General features: G+C 35.6%; 1 protein-coding gene across 1 annotated transcript in view; it reads right to left on the bottom strand.

The window, feature by feature from the left end:
* Positions 1-15,947, bottom strand: part of acvr2ba (activin A receptor type 2Ba) — a 54,601-nt gene extending 38,654 nt beyond the window's left edge. The window contains exon 1 of the mRNA XM_067378091.1: positions 15,573-15,947. Coding sequence (XP_067234192.1) covers positions 15,573-15,624 — 52 coding nt within the window. The 5' untranslated portion in view covers positions 15,625-15,947. The remainder of the gene's footprint in view (positions 1-15,572) is intronic.
* Between the last annotated feature and the right edge of the window lie 4,169 nt (positions 15,948-20,116).

Raw genomic sequence — 20,116 nt, 5'->3', positions numbered from 1 at the left:
AAAAATGCTGGGTTAAAAACAACCCCAGTTGGCCTAAAAATGGACAAACCCAGTGGTTGGGTTGCTTTAACCCAACCTGCTGGGTAGTTTTATTTAACTCAACTATTGTTTAAAAATTACTCTATTGCTTACTTAAAATGAACCCAAAATGGAAATTAACATTTATTTATATGTTTAATGAATAATAATTAAACAAAAAAACCTAACATTTATTAAATTGCTTAAATTATAAATGTTCACCTTTTGATTATTATTGTTGCCTCTAGTAATTGTGTGTCTGATTTTTCATTTCCAACCTATTTTGGGTTCATTTTAAGCCATTTTTAAACAATAGTTGAGTTAAATAAACCTACCCAGCACAATGGGGAAACATTTAACCCAACCGCTGGGTTAAAACAACTCAAATCGCTGAGTTTGTCCATATTTAACCAAAATTGGGTTGTTTTATTAGTGTATATTATGAATATTGTTGGCTCATTGACAAATGTTCCTCTTCTCTAAGTCACTTTGGATAAAAGCTTTTGCTAAATCCATACATGTAAATGTAAAATTGAGTTTCTTATTTCATAAAAATGTGTCTACTTTGGTGAGAGGAACAACAATGCTCTTTGGAGAGGTTCTGATAGGCGACAACACAAACATTCTCCTTCACAACAGATAAAGAAATCAATCTCCAAACGCACTTTACTCCATCATCACCAGTGCTTGGCAAGCGTTCGTTTGAGTTTTTCTTCTGGTGTCGCTCCCTCTCATTCAGACGCTCAAACACTAATCTATTTATAGCCTCTGGCGAGAAACAAACTGCAACTCAACCACAAAACCACAAGGAACAATAATCATCATAATCAAGCCAGATTGCAATAAAAACAAACCCAGAGGAAGTTCACGGGGAAAGCAGGTTTGGCGATTGATTTCGAGGAAGCGACTCCTGGGTCAGTCGGACTTCCTTTCAAACGTGAACATGATCTGGGTTTCAAGAAGGACCTGATTTCAGCCCAGACGGAGGGATTTCGAGACTGTGTTTGTGAGAAGAGTTTCTATGTAGGTCACGACTGCGGCTCACGCGTTTTGTTGGCATAAAGAATGATATACATGCAGCCGACGGAGAACTTCTCCAGAATAAAAGACAGATTAACTGCTATACCAACCACCAAAACACACTCATTTCTGTGCCTCAATTTGTGTCTTATGGTAATTTAAGCCAGAAAAGTGAAGAAGGGAACAACACCTTAATGCAAGGACAGGGTTTGGAGTTTAATTTACCTTTTTTTCAACCATTATCAATACTAATATTTCAACCAATTTTTTTCAAAACTTGTAATTTTGAGATGTTTCTGAATTGACAAGCGGGATTAAACAAAAGAGACACTGTCAACCACTGCATTTTTTGTTTAATTAAAAATTTGTTTAATTTAACTGGTAAGACAAATACAATCCAAATTTTTGTGATTAACTTGAAGATATTCAATATATCTTATTGAAATATTTAATATTTAAATTAAATATTAAAATATTTACTTATGCTCTCGAAATATTTAAAAAGGTGCCCCCAATGAAAAAGAGACAATCTTTATATAAAAACTGTTTTTAGAAAGCGTTAACTGCAAAATCAACACTATATTTGATTAATAAAACTAATATAGCTGCGAGCAGCAAATAATGGGGTCTAGGTGTTTTAAGGACTTTAAGCAAAAAGGTATTATGTTTTATTTAGCAAGCCTATAACCATCTAGACCCAAGATGGAAAAGACCATTTACAGCCAATTTACCATATGAAATATACATTGTAAAGCTTTTTAACAGTTATCAAGGTTGAGCCAAAAACCTAGGACTAGTTCGCCAAAGTTTTTGAAATAATCTCCAATATTTAACAAACGATTTGATGGACAGCGGTGGTCCTAGAGACAAAGTTGCTCAGAATGAGGAGTTCTACCATGTGGTATGAATGTTGTGGGCGTGTGTGAAAAATTGTGTGATATACAATCCTTTACGAACTGGAAAAATGTGAAGACACCCCCCGGTAGGGCCGTGAGTCAAACAGGCTGAGCGAGTTTCGTTCTGATCGGCCTCCGTTAACCTTGTCTGACAGCTCCTCGAACTTTATTGGCTGACGGCAGCCGTGTTTTACAAGATACACAAATGTCCTCGTAGACAATCGCGACACCTTGGACAAAGACGCAGCATGCCAGTTTTCAAGTCAATTGGACTGACTGTTGCACAGCTATAGCAGTTTTCGTTTTTTTTTTTTCATTTTATAGCGCCACCAAGTGGCCAGTCTCTGCATCCTTTATCAAATAACCACAGACCGAGCCAATACATAGGTGTACCAACTTTGGTGAAATTGTCTCATTCCGTTCAAGAGGGATAGCTGTTTTAGTAAACGTGGCCACGCCCACTTCGAAAGTTTTGGTGTCCTGTCGGCCATCGCAGATGTGAATCTCATCGAACAAAAAACCTAGGACTAGTTCACAAAAGTAGGCTTTTCAAAAAATCCAAAATACCATTCATATAAGACACTAGAGCCTACGCCTATCACTCATAACTCCTACATTGTTAACAATTTAGGAATTATGAGCAATTTCATACTTTTGACCGCTGTAGCCCCCCCGTCAGGCCGATTGGGCCGAGCCTTTGTGTCGTTGTAGACGGTGTGAGTACTACCAGCCCTCAAAGTTTCAAGTCTCTATGACTTACGGTTTGGTCTGCCCGATCACTTTTAAAAGAGAATGCTGATACTTGGAAACTTTAACAATTACAATAGAGTTTCAGAGATACACACTTGAAACCTTAATAATCTAGACATTAACTACATTAACACTTTAACTAAATGAACACAACAGGAACATTTAAATCATTATTTACTTAGGATACCATCATACCCATATAAAAATATGGAAATATTAAAAATAAGTTTCAATCTTCCTTCAAAAAGTCGTGGTTGTTGCAACAACACATTACAGATTACTCATAACAAGTGGCAGGTCTATTCGTTTGCAAGACTTATTGAACATATCTACTGTATGATCAGATTGTTTTTGTCCCGTCCACTGCAATGGTTATCTCTGTCAATCATCTCATTTTCAGAGTCAATCTAGAAACTTCTGAAACGTCTTTAAGCAGCGCCACACAAGACAAAAAATGTTGTGAAACTGGCTTAAATTAAACTAAAATTACAAATTAAATCCAAAATAAGATAAATAAAAGCCAACTGGAAAAATATTAGACAAAACCACCTAAAATTAAAACTACTAAAACTTAAAAATAACAGCGAATTAAAAAAATTAATGCTAAAAAATATATAAATAGTACTATAATAACCGTTTCTAATATAATAATGAAGATACTCCTAGTTGTTAAAAGCAAATAATAAAATGTAAATATTAAAATTGACAATTACTGTCTTTATAAGCTAAACTTTTAACATTATTGTGTCATGATGCAAGTCAAGTCAAAGTTATTCACCACATTAAGTCTGACTTTGATTAGTTTTTTCTGTGGCAACATGTGCCCTTTTTATCCAGCATCAAAACATTTGACTAACAATGACATCAAGTTCAGGCAAAATATCGAATTTTGTCACGCTATAAACAATAAATGGCAGATTGTCTCTGGAGGCTCGGAGGAACACTTTCCCACGAACTCGTGGGCGTCATTGACGGGGCCTCCTCGCGGCAGGTGGTCACGAATGGGTTTTCCATGACAAAAGCCTGCCCTTCATCACCCCAAGATCTCACGTCACACAACGTCTCACGTCCTCTCGCCCTTTTCTCACACAGAGTCACTGCAACAATGACTGCAAACTCCACTCCAAAGCTAATTATTCTGTTGGCTGGAGCGACAATTCAGGATTCAACCTCTGACCAAAGAGACAAACAGCATATATTTGACTTGCATCGATGGCTGTATTAAAGTCATCTGCAGGATGACAGGATGTGACCAGCAACATCTGCAGCTGAAAATAAACCATCTATTATCTATTATCTAATATCATAGATTAGAGATATATATATTATAAATCACAGATATAGATTTTATTACAAAAAAACAAATGTTTAAAAACATACAACACTGTTGTAAGTTGTTACTAAAAAAACTAAACAAAATGTTTAAACAAAATTAGAAAAACATGAAAGTGTTGTAAATTGTTAAAATTTACGTTATTTTTTACAAAAAAAGTGTTTAAAAATGTGCAACATTGTTGTAAATTGTTATTAAAAAAAGATAACAGAAAAAAAAAATTAATTTTGAAAAACATGGTTACTAAAAAAAACAAATACTAAGTTGTTTTTAAAGTGTTTAAAACAAAAAAGTGTTTAAATGTACAACCTTCTAAATTGCTACAAAAAACAATGTGTTTAAAAAAAATGTTTAAAACATAAAAATGTTTTAAAAAGTACAACCTTATAAACTGCTAAAAAAAAAAAAAATACATTTTTGTTTAAATTGTAATTGGGATAAATTCTTAGTTTGTGCTTCTTCAAAAAGTACTAAAATACTTGTCAAGGAACAAATTGAGTGAAATCTGAACCAGAATCATAAAAATTCCTTCCATTTCCCATCTCTAGACATTAGTATGCATTGATCATGCTCTTCTAGTGTGAGATATTTTTACACACTCTTTCATGGCCGCTCGAGGCAGAAGCGAACAGAGGGTGGCAAACGTGCTCACAGCTGACGGCCGCTGATGTCTGGCGACAGCTGGACGTCAAGATGGCGACGGAGAGGTCAGGAGAGGAGCCTGGGAGTCAGGATTATCCACCACATTCCTCCATCTGGAGCAGCGAGGAAGCATCTGCCCCATCTCCATCTCAAAAACCCCAGAGCCAGAGCCGGAATAATGATTCCTCACACAGAGGAGAAACGGATCGGCTCTCTCAGGTGGAAACGCCAACAGATTTGAGTGATCGGAGAGGTTCAAACACACCGTATGGTCACATCTCTGGTGTTCACATGCTTAAAACAATCATTTACTCTCAGAAAACAAACACTGCTGAAAAACAGCTGAGATACACACATCTGTAAGCTTGGAATTTGATGATTGAAAGCATTAAAATATTAACAATATCAAACAAGATCAACAAAATTAACATTAAAAAAAATCCTTAATTACTGTTATTATTGTTAACTAAAACTATAAAAACATTTATGAAGGCAATTTAAAAACAAATAAAATCAGATTACTTTCTTTTATTGCCATTTTTGCCTTCATTATGACAGTAAGTTTGCAAGAAGCGAAGTTGGAGTGAGGAAGGGAGATGGGATCGAGAAAGTCAGGACACGAACTCGGGACACTAGCTATATGTCGGTGCTGCCCACGAGGCTATCGGCGCAGACATATTAAATTAAATATTTGAGGAAAAACTTAGAAATAAAAATTAGAAATGTTGCCTTGGTAAGTTTAAGTTTAATTAAAACTAAATGAAAGCTAAATAGAAATATAAAAATACTAAAAATGACAAAGGCACATAAATTCACTAAAATATAAATTAATATGTAATAAAATATAAACATCTAATTCAGTATATTAATTGATACTAAAAGTCCCTGATTTAGTAATAAATTCTCTTAGTTATTAAAATCAGCATAAAGAACAACAAATGATAATAAAAATTTAATTACAGTAAACTTGCTTTTCCACAAGGTTATAATGAGAATTTGAGGGACAATTAGCTTAATTGTGATTAAAATTGTCAAAAAAATGCATACATATTTATTACTATCTGTATTGCTTTTAGGGTGAAACATGGAAAAAGCATAACCACAAAAGTTATTTAGTAATATCGATTTAACCGCTCAGATGAGAACAAAATGTGAACTGACTTGAATTGAATAGAATAATGACACTATTGTTTTCTGTAGAGATGCTTTACAGCTAAAATTGAATGTTTCATAAATTATGAACTTTGTAACATTGACTTATTGAACTGAACTGAATCAACATTGAATCTAAATAATTCTGTAGAGCTGCTTTATAGCAAACTTTAAAGCTAAATAAGCTATTTTATTGATCAATTTTACAAGATTAACACTTATTTTCCCGTCTATTGCTGTGAAGCTGCTTAGAAATAAATGTGACTTGACTCAAAACTGCACACACAAAAGCTTCCTAAAAAAAAAATCTCTCAAACTTAACGTCTTCAGCCAAAAAAGATCCTACTTTTACCATGAGAGTATAACGCAACTTTAAAACATCTCTTCAATCAGAGGAAACACACTCAGATGGTGTCATTGCCCCGTGTGTCCAGCGTACACTCAGCATGAGGCCAGATCTCAACAAACAGCCCTCTGCTGCCCGACATATCTGAGCACAGACCGACTGACACAAAAGCAGAGGGGGGCGCCGCAGGGGCCGGGACGGCTCCAGCAGACGGGCCCCGGCCCCGCCGACAAATGCCTTCCAAAGGCAAGAAACAAACACACAGGGAAAGGGACACGCATACACAGACAGACACAAATACGCACCCAGACTGCTCACTAATTCTCAGCAGAACAGCATAAGAGCCATCAATCGTCTGTTGAATAGAGCCCGTCGTGACCCGGCCTCCCTTTCTCTACGGCTAGAAAGAAACTTCTGCTACAAACAAGGTCCGTCGCAATGACGCAGCCATTGAGCCATCAACTCAGTGCCAGGGTGAAATGGAGAGACCCACAACAACAACAAATTTTACGACAGTCACAGAGAAGATTTTACAGACAAACATGTGAGAACGCGGTGAAAAAGTTCCTTGAAATTCAAAACAAAAAGAGAAAAGATGGTAAATAAAACACTGGAACTAGCTGCACAATTCTGGATAAATTGAGAATCACGATTTGTTGTTGTTGTTATTGTTTAAAATAGTGATCATGAGTGTTTAATTAATTTAACAGTTATTTAAAAAAAAACAAAAAAAAAAACAGGTCGAGTGAATAATTCAATGACTCACTCATAAAGAGTTCACTTGTTTTATTACTAGATGAAATCAGCGTTTTTGAACTAATCTCCTGAATAAAACATTTAATGACAAATACATTTTTAACAGTCACTTGTCGCCACCTACTGGTGTAATTTACGTAAATTTTAAGCATTAAGTTACTTTCAAAAGGCAATTATTTTGATCGCTACCATAGACATCAGTGTTTATATCTGAACTATAAACTTTTATCCCAGTACTCCGATCATTAGAATTATTGTAACGGAAATAATGAATTTGTCTGTTTGTGAAGCTGTTTCTTAGCTGTTCAATAAACTTTTAACAGATATAGTTAGTGTTTAAATGTTTGGGGTCTGTAAGATTTATTTATTTGAACAAAAATACAGTAAAAATGTGAAATCATTTTACAATTTAAAATAACTGTTTTCTGCATCAATATATTCTAAATGTAATTTATTCCTGTGATCAAAGCTGAATTTTCAGCATCATTACTCCAGTCTTCAGTGTCACATGATCCTTCAGAAATCATTCTAATATGATGATATGATGCTCAAGAAACATTTCTGATTATTATCAATGTTAAAAAAAACAGTTGTGGTGCTTCATATTTTTGTGGAAACTGTCATACTTTTTTTCAGGATTCTTTGATAAATAGAAAGTTAATATTTAAAGTCAGCACAAACAATTTAAGTTGAAACAAAAGTTGAAAAAAATTACAAATGTGTTGAATTAAATGCCCATAGTTGTACACATGTGGTTAAGGGGACCTGCATTTATTAAATATATTAGAATGTATAAAACAAAAATTTCTATAGAATTGCAAAATATCCCCCATAATCAGTGCAGAAAATGTATGCAGATTCAGTGTTTCAACTGTTTGAGCTCAGTACGTGAGGAACTGTAAGTCTATAAGCATGACAGTCTGTCACACTGTAAACATTCGTATACCAATCATTTCATGGAATATTTGAGCTGAACAAACTCAGAGCTGAACCGAACCCTCCGCGTGTTCACGAGAGCCACATGTGATGAACGACAGTCCCGTGCGAGAGATAAGGCCTGCAGAATATCACTGTTTATGTACGGCATTCCGACCATGCAGCTCGGGCCCAGATAAGCGTTATCTACGAAGGTAAACAAACGGCACAGCGAGAACAGCCAGACTTTTCTGCAGCACGAGACTCTCTCTCTCTCTGCACTCTTCAAACACGGTTGCCTCATTTGAGAAAATAATAGAATTGGATGTGCAACAATAACAAACCTGGGAAATTATCCAAGACTTGCCAAGCAAGCGTTTCATTTGCAATTACAGAGCGTTTCTGGCAATGTACATGACACTCTGTGGACTCGGAGTGAAACACGAAACCCTGAAAACGTCCCTCAGAGAACAACGACACGTGATGAAGAGGAAGACGAGCATGCAGATTCATCTGAGAGGTATTTCTCACAAAGACAAGGCAGTAGCTGCAAAAGCTTGTAAGGTTTTAATTCATTCTGAACTCAATAACACCCACTCTCCATCTCGTAAATGAAGGTTTATTGTCTTTAAAGCTCGCATTCTTGTGAACTCCATGCACTTAAATTAAAATATATAAAAATTATCACCCAGTACAAATATAAAACGAGCTGAATTATAGCAAGCTGACTTTTTCTTTATTCTCAAGAGTCCCTAAATAAAAGGAAGCAAACTAACATTTTCCAACAAAGACCTTGAAAAACAAAGTTCACCAGTGCGGCAGAAGAAACGCTTTAGACAAAGAAATAGATCTAATGTACCTATAAAGCTATTCATCGCTCTAAAAAAATCTGGGTAAAAACAACCCAAGTTGGATTGAAAATGGACAAACCCGATATCAATCCATAAGATATGAATCGCCGTCGATATTGGCTTATCAGTGAACTACGGCTCTGTCTATTAAATGGCGCTCCATTTGAAAGCAGATGATGGCGATTTAGCGGCAATCAGGGAACCGGCTTTACTGATGAAATGCGCGTGACAAAAACATTCGATATATCGCCCAGCCCTAAAACCCAGTGTTTGGGTTAAATGTTTGCCTAACATTCTGGGCAGTTTTATTTAACCCAAGTATTGTTTCAAAATTACTACATGGCTGGCTTGATATGAACCCAAAATAGGTTGGAAATTAAAAATCATCCCAACCCAATCTCTGGGTTAAAGCAAACCAAACGCTATATTTGTCCATTTTTCAACCCAACCCAACCCAATCCCAATTGGTGGGATAAAAACAAACCAATCACGGACTTTGTCCATTTTCAACCCAACCTAGGTAAAAGCAACCCAATCATTGGGTTAAAAACAATCCAATTGCTGAGTTTGTCCATTTTCAACCTAACTTGGGTAAAAGCAACCCAATCGTTGGGTTAAAAACAATCCAATTGCTGAGTTTGTCCATTTTCAGCCCAACTTGGGTTGTTTTTAACCCAGCATTTTGTGCTGTGTGCAATGTGCAGCATTGAGTGTTGATTATAAACATCTTGCACAATTAACCGCAGTAGTTACTGGTTAGTAGAAACTGGTTTAACCATACTTGCAACACTTAGTATTAAACTTCATCACGTAACTCGCACAAAATCACACTGGATGATAAAATGCCAAAGACTTGAAATCCCAGAGCAATATTTAGAGCCCAGAATTAAACTTCTTAAACAACACTCAAAAACTTATTTTGATTATTCTTAATCTCTGGCACAATCAATCATTACAATTGTTTAATCTTGATACAGGATGATCCATCATTCCTTGAAATATTTTCCAAATTCAAGTACAAGCTTCTGCAAAACTGCCGTCCAAGAGTTTAGCGAGAATGATGCTTTTAAATAAATCTCTTTTGCTCATATTGATCTTCTGTGGCCCAAAATGAATGCTGTGGTGCATTATGGGTAATAATCTAGACTGCACAAGATATTCTGTCTGAATGCAACCATTTTGATCTTCGCTTATCAAATTAGCTCAGATTTGAAACGTTGGTTTCAAGCATCTATAACAGATTAGAATGAAAGTCAGGAGGAAAATAGATTCATGAATTCCACGATTCTCCACACCCCGGGCCAAAAGTCAATTACGGACAATTTGAGCAAATCCCAGCATACCATCTCCATAACATTTCACGTTCTAACGCAAAGATCTGACACAGCATAAAACGGAAAACACAAGAGAGGGTCTAGCAGACGATTCTTTTTGTGTAAAAGTCAAGCTCATGGAAGTTCACTCAATACACAGTTCAGTTAAACAAAGATTCGTCTAAAAGAACAATGTGTTCTCCTCAATGTGAAGCTCTCAGCATGCATACGGCTGTTTTACATAATCACAAACTATGTTACGGGCTCAAACACGTCTAAAAACAGGACAATCTGTGCCTTCATACCTCATAAAACATTTGAAATGAAACTTAATGTTCAACAACCGCTAACTTCCACTGTGATTCTTTAATTGAGCCACATCTGCTCCAGCTGGGGTCGTGTCAAAGAAAACCTTAAACTTCCCAAAGGTCATTATGACAGATGATGGATTAAACGATCATTATTTGGCCTTTTTGATATTAATGGAATTGACTGATGAAATTAACAAAAGTCTGTGTTCTGTTTAAATGCAATATTCAATTTGACTCTACACACAGTAAAAAACTATGTAAGTAATTGTTGAGAAAAGTTTGTGCATTCAATTTTCAACTGTTGTCTTAATAATTATCATAAGTAACAGCACTTTGATTTGTCAGTTTGTAATCTCTAAACAAAATCAGCCAATAAATTCATTAAGGCAACTGCAGATTTCTTGTTGACCAAATTTTCAATTATTAGCAAGAAATCAATCATTCTAGTAGCCTCATATTTAGTCATGTTTCTGAAGGGGAAATTATCTTATATAGTATAGTATATAGTTTTAAAAGGTTGCACATACACTTGACAAAGAACATCAGGAAGGAAGACAATCAATGAATGTAAAAACATGAACTCTTAACATCACAACTATAACAATACTGCAAAACAATAGCAGAATCTTATGAACAGTAAATCACACTAATTTATGCAAGGAACTCATGAATCCTTAATATATCAATATTGTTCAATATGAAAGTCTTTGTGGTCTTATTTCTTCCAATAAAGTGGATGTAAATTTGACTAAAATTTGATGACTGACCGTCAAATTCAACAAATCTTGAAAAAGGCTCATGATGAGACAGGTTTCTGGAAGTTAATTCTTAAGAAGCTCAACTCAAACAGAATATTCCTGAGGGATCAACACTTCATTTCAGACTGTTTGGGATGAAATCCCATTCAAATTCTTCAAACAACTTAGAACCTCAATCACAGGGTCCTTATTTGAGCACAAAAGAGTATATACACATCAACCCCAACCTCTGTGTGCATCAATCAAAGCCATCGACTCATGCATCTTCATATGATTACAAAACACTAATGCACCTCTACTAAAAGTATTTCTGCAGTTCAAAACTTCACATTTAATCCAATGTTTACTTGCCATTTCTTTGTAATTCAAGTTTCCAAATTTATTTATATAACGCTTTCTACAAAACACATTGTTTCAAAAAAGCTTTACAGAAAACCTTAAGTTATTATTTGTAATAATTTAATAATTATTTGTGAAATTAAATCCAACACATTTTCCTTCAACACATGCAAATGTAAATATGTTTACCCATTTATTCACACACAAAAATTACACACTTCTCCTCAACAAGACATGGTTTGACGAAGCACACACTGACATTCAATGCTGGAGGTTGAATCACATGACTAAGTGAACACATACACTGTAAAAGGAAGATTTTGAAGATTATTGGTGTAAAAATATATTTGAAATTTTACTAGCAATTTCCTATGCAAATTTTTCTGTAAATAAAAGATTTTTTTTTTTGACGTTGCAAATAAAACAAATGTTATTGGAATACATTTTTCACGTTTAACGAGTTTCTTGCAGTTTCTTTGTAAATGTTTGCAATATTTACTAATTTCTGAGTGAAATCTGTTTTAACACCAATTTTTTTTCCAGTGTAATGTTGATTGACTTGGTAAACACCACAAGAAAAACACATACTGTTACTTTAAATCCCAGTTCTTGCTTCAGGCGACCCATCCCCCATTTCTCACACTCTCTCTCTTTCTCTCTCTCTCACTCAACCAGCCCCCCCACCCATGCACCACAGCTTACATCCATAACGCAACATGCAAACCACCGTATCTCCCTCTGGATGATCCCATGGCAGCTCTACGGCTCCGCTGATTGGAGCGCTGATGGACTATACGGTGGCCATTTCAGTCCAGGGAGGAATTCCACTCCACCCTCCCCCCATCCAACCATGTGGTCAATCCTTTGAACAAACCCAACACCACACACACACACACACACACACACACACACACAAACAAACCACATACAAGACATCTTGCTGTCAGTAATGCGGCGGCCCTCCGAGGGGAACTGTTCACCAGAAATACATGGATGTACAGGGAAACCGACCCCCTCGTCCAACCTTTCAAATACGCAAAAACTCAACGTCGCTCTCGAGCAGATACGAGCAGTAAACGGAACATCAAGGGTAATTTGTTTCCTCCAATAGAAGGGTGTTTAAAAGCCACACCGCCCTGCTTTTCTTTTTACGGCACCCTCCGCTCAGCCAGGGGAATCTTGGAATGCTCTTCGCAAAGACTATTACACAACACACACACACACAACAGCCAAAACATCAGGCTTTATGAGCCCTCGCGGCATCGCAAAACCACTGAACAATGACAGAGAGACCAACAGGAACACGTCAGGGTCACATTTCACCAAGAAATCAGAAGGAAAACTCAAGAAATTATGTTTTGCATTAAGAAAATTAAGGGATTGATTGCATTGTGATGGTATTTTCATGATAATTCAACAATTTTACCAAAATTCTAAACGATTTTACACTGAAAAAATGGAGTAGAATTTATTTTGAATGAATTTTTACTCAGATATTGCTAATAAGTTTCACAAATAAATGACAAGCAATGCTTGAATCAATCAATTAATCATAAAAATTTGAACTAGAAAGCCTGAAATAGTATTTTCTCAAATATTTCTAATAATCGGTTTTATTTACAACTTTGAAAAGTAATATTTTACAGTGTAATAGGATAATGGGATAAATAGGATAAATATAATGATCTTATTTTAAAAAAAGAAAGAATAAAAACTGAATAAATTTTAAGACGGTTTTATCAAAATCAGGAATACAACAAGCAATTTATCAAGGATTATGACAGGTTTTGTGAGATTCACCAGCATTTCTACTGGGTCTCATTTGAATCTATGCAAGTCAGTAGATTTCTGTTGCATTAATGGAAAAGTAAGATCATATTTCAAGATATTAATCACAAAATTAAGCAGAATATGAGTATGAAATAAAGTAAATCTGCATCAAAATTTCTGACAATGGAACGGGGTTAAAAAAAAAAAGAGCTACAAAACACCAGCTTTCTTCTGTCATGTGACTCACCATAAAAGACAATAAACAACCTTGAAGACCAACTTCTATTGAACCAAAAACACACATCATGTGATGTTTGAACACACACGTCTCCGAAGTTGCTTTCTAACAAAATTTCTAAAAACAAACTTTGTGTCTTCTCACTCTATGAAGCCTTTTGGAGGAAAACCAACCACAGGAAAAAGAGCATTTGTTGTCCTTCTGCTGAACCTGCTAAACCAAAAGGAGGCTTGTTGGTTAAGCTAGTAAAGAACACAACACAACATATGCTGGTCTGTTCAAAGACTTATGTTCACAAAACAGAAACTTCCCACACTCCTCAGAGACACCAGGACATCGGAGCAGGGTTATTATTATTATTAACTGAAACTAAATTTGTTTCTGCTAACTGAAATAAAGCTGAAATGCAATAAAGTATAAATATTAGTTGAAAAACTTCAACCAAATAAAATTAGAAATTAACTTATTTCAATTTAAGTTGACACTAAAATTATTAACTGGAAATAAATAAAACTAAACAAAAGTAAGACTAAAATAAAAACTGAAACAAATAAATGAAACTTAAAAACAAAAAAGGACAAATGGTGCCGATAGCCTCGTGGGCAGCACCGACATATAATGCCATTGCGCTTCGGGCAACCCAAGTTCGAGTCCCATCTCGTGGACCTTTCCCGATCCAAGCCCCCTCTCTCTCCCACCTCACTTCCTGTCCACTCTATACTATCCTATCATAATAAAGCCAAAGATTAGGGCTGGGACAATAAATCGTTGAATTGCGAATTGAGAATCGATTCTGAAAATTTCCTAATGCATCTCGATTCTCTTTCAAATCAATACTGAGCTTAGTTTCCACCAGCAGATGGCAATGAGTGCTTTAGAAACAGCCGTACACGCACCACTTGAACCTTCTATAAAATAGTCCTTCATAGAACTCGAAAAGGTTGAAGCATATTACAAGGGTGTTTGCAGTGGGCTGTTTACAATAAACTCGCATCATAAAAGCATTCTGAGGTGCAATATAGCCGAAAGAACGAACGCTCTTCTTGAGCATTTGAGTGAGCGTACGGTTAAAATTAGCCTACAGCGCCATCTGCTGTTAAAAACAGAGCTCAGAATTGATTCAAGAGAGAATCACGATGCATTCGGAAAATCCACAAATCGAGGTGAATCGATTTATTGTCCCAGCCCTAGCAGAAATCACCAAAAAAAAAAAAAAAAACCTTAAGACAAAAATAAAAAATAAATAAATAAATAAATACAAAACAATTAACATGAAGACTAAAAATTTTACAATAAAAGCCAATTCCAATTATTGATAAAACTAAAACAATACTGCATCTGAGGCACAAAACCTCATATAAATATTATAATTATATTATATATATATATATATATATATATATATATATATATATATATATATATATTATTGTTTTGCCCAACAAGGCCATTCTTGGTGGTAAAACACTGGGAATTCGGTCCCTGAAATGGAAGCAATCTCTTTCAATATGAAAAATATTTACTCTGAGATCAATTATTAAAGTGCACTGTGCAATGTTATTTAATCTGAATTCAGCATAATATTGAGCTGTATAGATCCACCCCTCCCCCCAAAACCCTCCAACACAACAAAGCCACAGTCCACAAGCAGACAAACACACATTTACTGCATATACACAAGACTTTATGAGCATCTGAAGGATGTGTGATGAATTGAGGAATATGAGAGGAATAAACCCTTATAAGACACTACCACAAATCACAACACTCAATTAATAAGTGCACTACAGAAGCACACTATATTATCCATATTTATCATGGATGCAGGAATCATTTCCACCTGACAATCTCATGCAGGACTTGATTCATAAATGCAACTACCAAAAATTGTCTGTCCTCGTGTTATTCCTGAGCAAACTGAGAAGTATTTGTAGTTCTGAATGAAAGATATCGAGCTTTACTCATCCACATCTACAAAACACTGAAGCAATCATTATTTTCATCAAACGCTGATGGAACTCAAACACGTTTCCTAATGACTGGAGCGCGTCCGCGATAAAAGTCCAGTGCATCCTATCAAATGCATGTCTAAAGTCAGAAATCCTAAGGATTGCATTCATGCAAACTCACCCAAGTCTTGTCAAAGGAATAAATGAGCGCTTACCTGCACAAAAAGTTCCCAGAAGAAGTGCAAAAGTCAGCCAGGAAGCGAACATATTCCTCTAATGGCACAAAAACACCCCAGATTTTCTCCTTTTCAGTGTCTTCTGCTTTGCACACATTTAAAACGATCGGGGGGAAACACACACACACATGCACACACTCACACACTCTCTCACACACACACACAGGAGCCCGAGTGACCGTCGGCCTGATGTCCACCCAATCAAACTTTAACATATGCAGAAATCCATCAGGAAAAGCGGCTATTCCAACACAAACGCCTTCCGGCAGGGAATAATGAGTGATTTCCACCCAAAGCCTGTCCGTGTGCGAAGCTTCTCCCGTTCAGAGTGAGAATGGCTGGACAGGGTCCGATTCTGACATGCTCGGAACTGAACTGAGTCCAAAATGGCTTCGGAGAGCGAAACGCAGCCAGCAGGGAAACCAATTTTCCAGTTCTACTAAGGCGAAGGCTTGGCTCATGAATATTAAGTACGCAACGTGACGCCCGCTCCCTCATTGGCTGAGTTCTAGTCAGCCTGCTGAGAAGGCCAGGTTCATGAATATAGAATTGATTCCATGACTGGACGCTCCCGGAAAGTTGACGTTCAACGTCAGCACGGTCTAATTAATATTCATGAGCCGAGGCTTTGCTGTAGTAGGATTGGGAATTTCGCAGCAGGAAAACCCGGATGTTGAAACACAAAGAGAGAAATGCAAAGCCTTTGAGCCCATATGCTCAGGCTACACAATATATACACATACTGCACATCACGGCCAACACTGCAGTATTTTGGTGCGAATATGTGCTTTGTTTTGGTTATGCAAAATTATTGTTTTGATTTTTAGGTGAATTGATTGATTGATTCACCTAAACATTAGTTAGGCTGCTGAGATGAAACTATTTGAGGTCTTTTGGAAGCACAATTCCAAACTAAATTTGCACATAAATAAAAAATAACTGATAAATAGCCTAGTTAAATACCATTACCCATAAAAAACAACAACAACAAAGCAGCTAAATCAGTAGCTATTATATTACTGTTACAATAATAAGATCATATTTCAAGATAATAATCTCAAAATTAAACTGGGCAAAGCATCTGGAGTTTGAAATATCAGAAAAACGAATTTTATAATCACAGAATGCAACTTTCTGTGTAAAAACACTTCACCTTCACATACTAAGTTGTCGTGTCAAGTGAGCCAGCGCAGATGACAATAACCATCCTTGAAAAACAAGTGAAGCACAAACTCCCTGACTTCTGGCAGTGAAACTGTTTGAATGCACGCCTCCGAAGCTGCTAACGTTCAGTTAATTAAAAAACAAGCTTGTGTATCCATACTGTATATGAGACAGAACATTACAGTCATGGCTCAGTAATAATCTCCTCCAGATCTGCTGTATTCATGATTTTTCAGTTATAATATCTTGAAAAAAATATGTGAAACTATGAGTATCACATAAAAAAATCTGATCATGTTCTTGATACTTTTAATACTGTATAATAGTAATAACAATTCTCACCCTCTTTAAGTGATACTTCAGTATAAAAGTTAATTGTAAATATTTCTTTTATTTAAGTTTGCAAAGAATTTTCCTTATTTTAATGCTTTTTATAATATTTTACAAGGGCAGGTAAACAGTCTAGATAGGGGATTGGTAAATAATAGAAAAATTCTGGCAAGCTAACGGAACGTTAGGGGAAGGTTTTCTCAACGTTAAGAACAAAAGTTTTTCCAGTAACGTTAATAGAATGTTCACCAAATGATCTGTTCTTTAATAATGTTCTGAAAACTTTTTTTAAAAAAACGATTAATTGGACGTTCATCATTTTTTAAATGTTACTACCTGCTTTAGAACGTTCAGAAAACATTCAAAATGAATGTTCCCATAATGTTTGAAGAAGATAAAATGGAATGTTCCCTTAACTGGACGTTTGGAATGTTCACAATGTTCTAAAAACATATTTTAGCTGAGATAATGTTTCACTGCATGCATTTAAAAGACACCAGAAAAACCTTTACAGGAATGATGGGATTTCAAAAAGACAACAAAAAAAAATCACATTGATTTATTGTAGTTATTTGTGAGATAAGATTATAAAACTGTGGCTCTTAAAGGATTAGTTCACTTTCAAATATAATTTTCCTGATAATTTACTCAAGCTCATGTCATCCAAGATGTTCATGTCTTTCTTTCTTCAGTCAAAATGAAATTAAAGTTGCAATATATAACAATTTTGCAGTAAAATATCCAAAAACCACTAGGCCAGTGTTATATATTTTGTTCACTTGAGTACTTACAATATCCCAAATGTTTGCAACTATTTGTAAATCATGAGAAAATTGCAGTTTTAACCAAAGCTCTGGGACATGCGAGGAGTCAATTGCGTCATACCCGCGTTATTCTCGGTTTCCGGTTTTATTTTGTAGAAACCATGAAAACACCAAAGATACTTTAACATTTACATGTTTTAATAGACAAGGGAACATCTGTTTTGATATATTTATAGACAGAAATAATTATTGTTATATAGCTCAACATGTTTAGTCTTATTGTTAAATCTAATTTTCTTGATTTTTTTTCATGCTTTACCATGCCTCAGAGAAAAACACTATTTTGTGAAGTAGCTAACATAGCATAATCAGATGCAGCTTTATTTTTAATAACAGTAATACAGCATTTTCTCCATCATACAATACGTTTTAAAATTAATTGTATGTCATTTATCAACACAATCATACAATATTTAATATGATATTGTAAAATGGATCTATCTTACTGCAGTGTGTAACAGTGTCTCACAGCAGCCGCCGAGCGAACGCACAGAGTAACGTTATAACATCATTTTCAACACTCTCAAATGTTTCTAATATGATAAACAGAGCTGCGTTACCTCATACTCATGCGGACAGAAAATATTACATAGTGCACCTTTAAGGTTTTTGATGAAAACATTCCAGGATTTTTCTCCATATAGTGGACTTCAATGGACTCCAAATGGTTGAAGGTCAAAATTACAGTCTCAGTGCAGCTTCAAAGGGCTTTAAATGACACCAGACGAGGAATAAGGGTCTTATCTGTCATTTTCTAAAAGAAAATAAAAAATTATAGACGTTTTAACCATAGACGCTCATCAACTAGCTCTCTTCTTCTACTCTATTAGAATTCCGGCAGTGTAGACACTGCTAAGTGTATTACTGCCCTCCACAGGTCAAAGCTTGAACTAAATTGTCATATACAATATGCTAGTGATAGTATATAACAATTAGTTCAAACTTAGACAAGCGTCTATGGTTAAAACGTATATTATATATATATATATATATATATATAAAATGTCAGATGGTTTCTCTAGATAAGACTCTTATTCCACATCTGGTATCATTTAAAGCCCTTTGAAGCTGCACTGAAACTCATTTTGACCTTCAACCGTTTAGAGACCCCTGAAGTCCACTATAAGGAGAAAAATCCTGGAATGTTTTCATCAAAAACCATTTCTTTTCGACTGAAGAAAGAAAGACATGAAAATCTTGGATGACATGGGGGTGAGTGAATTATCAGGAATTTTTTTTTTGAAAGTGAACTAATCCTTTAAAAAGCTCTCAGCTAATTACAAATAATAATAAAAAAACATTTCTTGTAAAATTAGTTTAATCAGACAGTTCTGCAGCTTTAGCAGTGAATGGCAAATTATGTGTCAAAATATATTCTGTGTAATTGCTTTGCTTCCACACACTGAATCACTCTCACAAATGCTAAGCTGTTATTTTGATAATTATTGTTGTGAAGAATCAGACCCTCGTGTCAGGGCAAAGAAAAGACAAACTTCACAGGAGTATAAACACAATTGTAAATACGAATATGGCTCTTTTCAGAGCATTTGAGCCGCATTAATGCAGCCGTGCAGTTTTGAAGAGCTGCGATCCGTCTCGATGGTTATTTCTCACACTGACAGCAGCGACATTAGAGTAACTGAGAGCGAGCGCTTTTAAAACGACACCGGCCTGCTCAGATTGAGAGATGAGCGCCGCTCCCAAACTCTGCTAAGTGGGTCTGCCAAGCAGCACTTAGCCAAATAAAATATATGACAACCTAGGTATAGAGTCATTACAGTCGGCCACATGATTCAACACAATCCCCAACACTGTTACTGCATCGCTTCCTCAGAGATCGCATTGATCGCAGATCACTGCTGCCAAGAGACACAGACCTGGAGCAAAACTGCATCACGTTCCCTGAAAAAATGACCATTTGCTTTACTATAACAGAAATACACTCAAAAGTGATCAACCAAGCATTTATTTGATCAAAAATACAGTAAAATTACAACTGTTTTCTGTTTTAATATATTCTCATCAGCAAATTAGAATGATTTCTGAAGGATCATGTGACACTGAAGACTGCTGAAAATTCAACTTTGATCACACAATATAAATTACATTTTACAATATATTCACATGCAAAACAGTTATTTTAAATTGTAAAAATATTTCATATTTTTTACTGTATTTGTGATCAAATAAATAGCCTTGGTGAGC

This window comes from Chanodichthys erythropterus, chromosome 23 (genome assembly GCF_024489055.1).
Source record: "Chanodichthys erythropterus isolate Z2021 chromosome 23, ASM2448905v1, whole genome shotgun sequence".
Lineage (NCBI taxonomy): Eukaryota > Metazoa > Chordata > Actinopteri > Cypriniformes > Xenocyprididae > Chanodichthys > Chanodichthys erythropterus.
The sequence above is the reverse complement of the archived record's forward strand: the minus strand, read 5'-3'. Positions and strand labels throughout refer to the sequence as shown.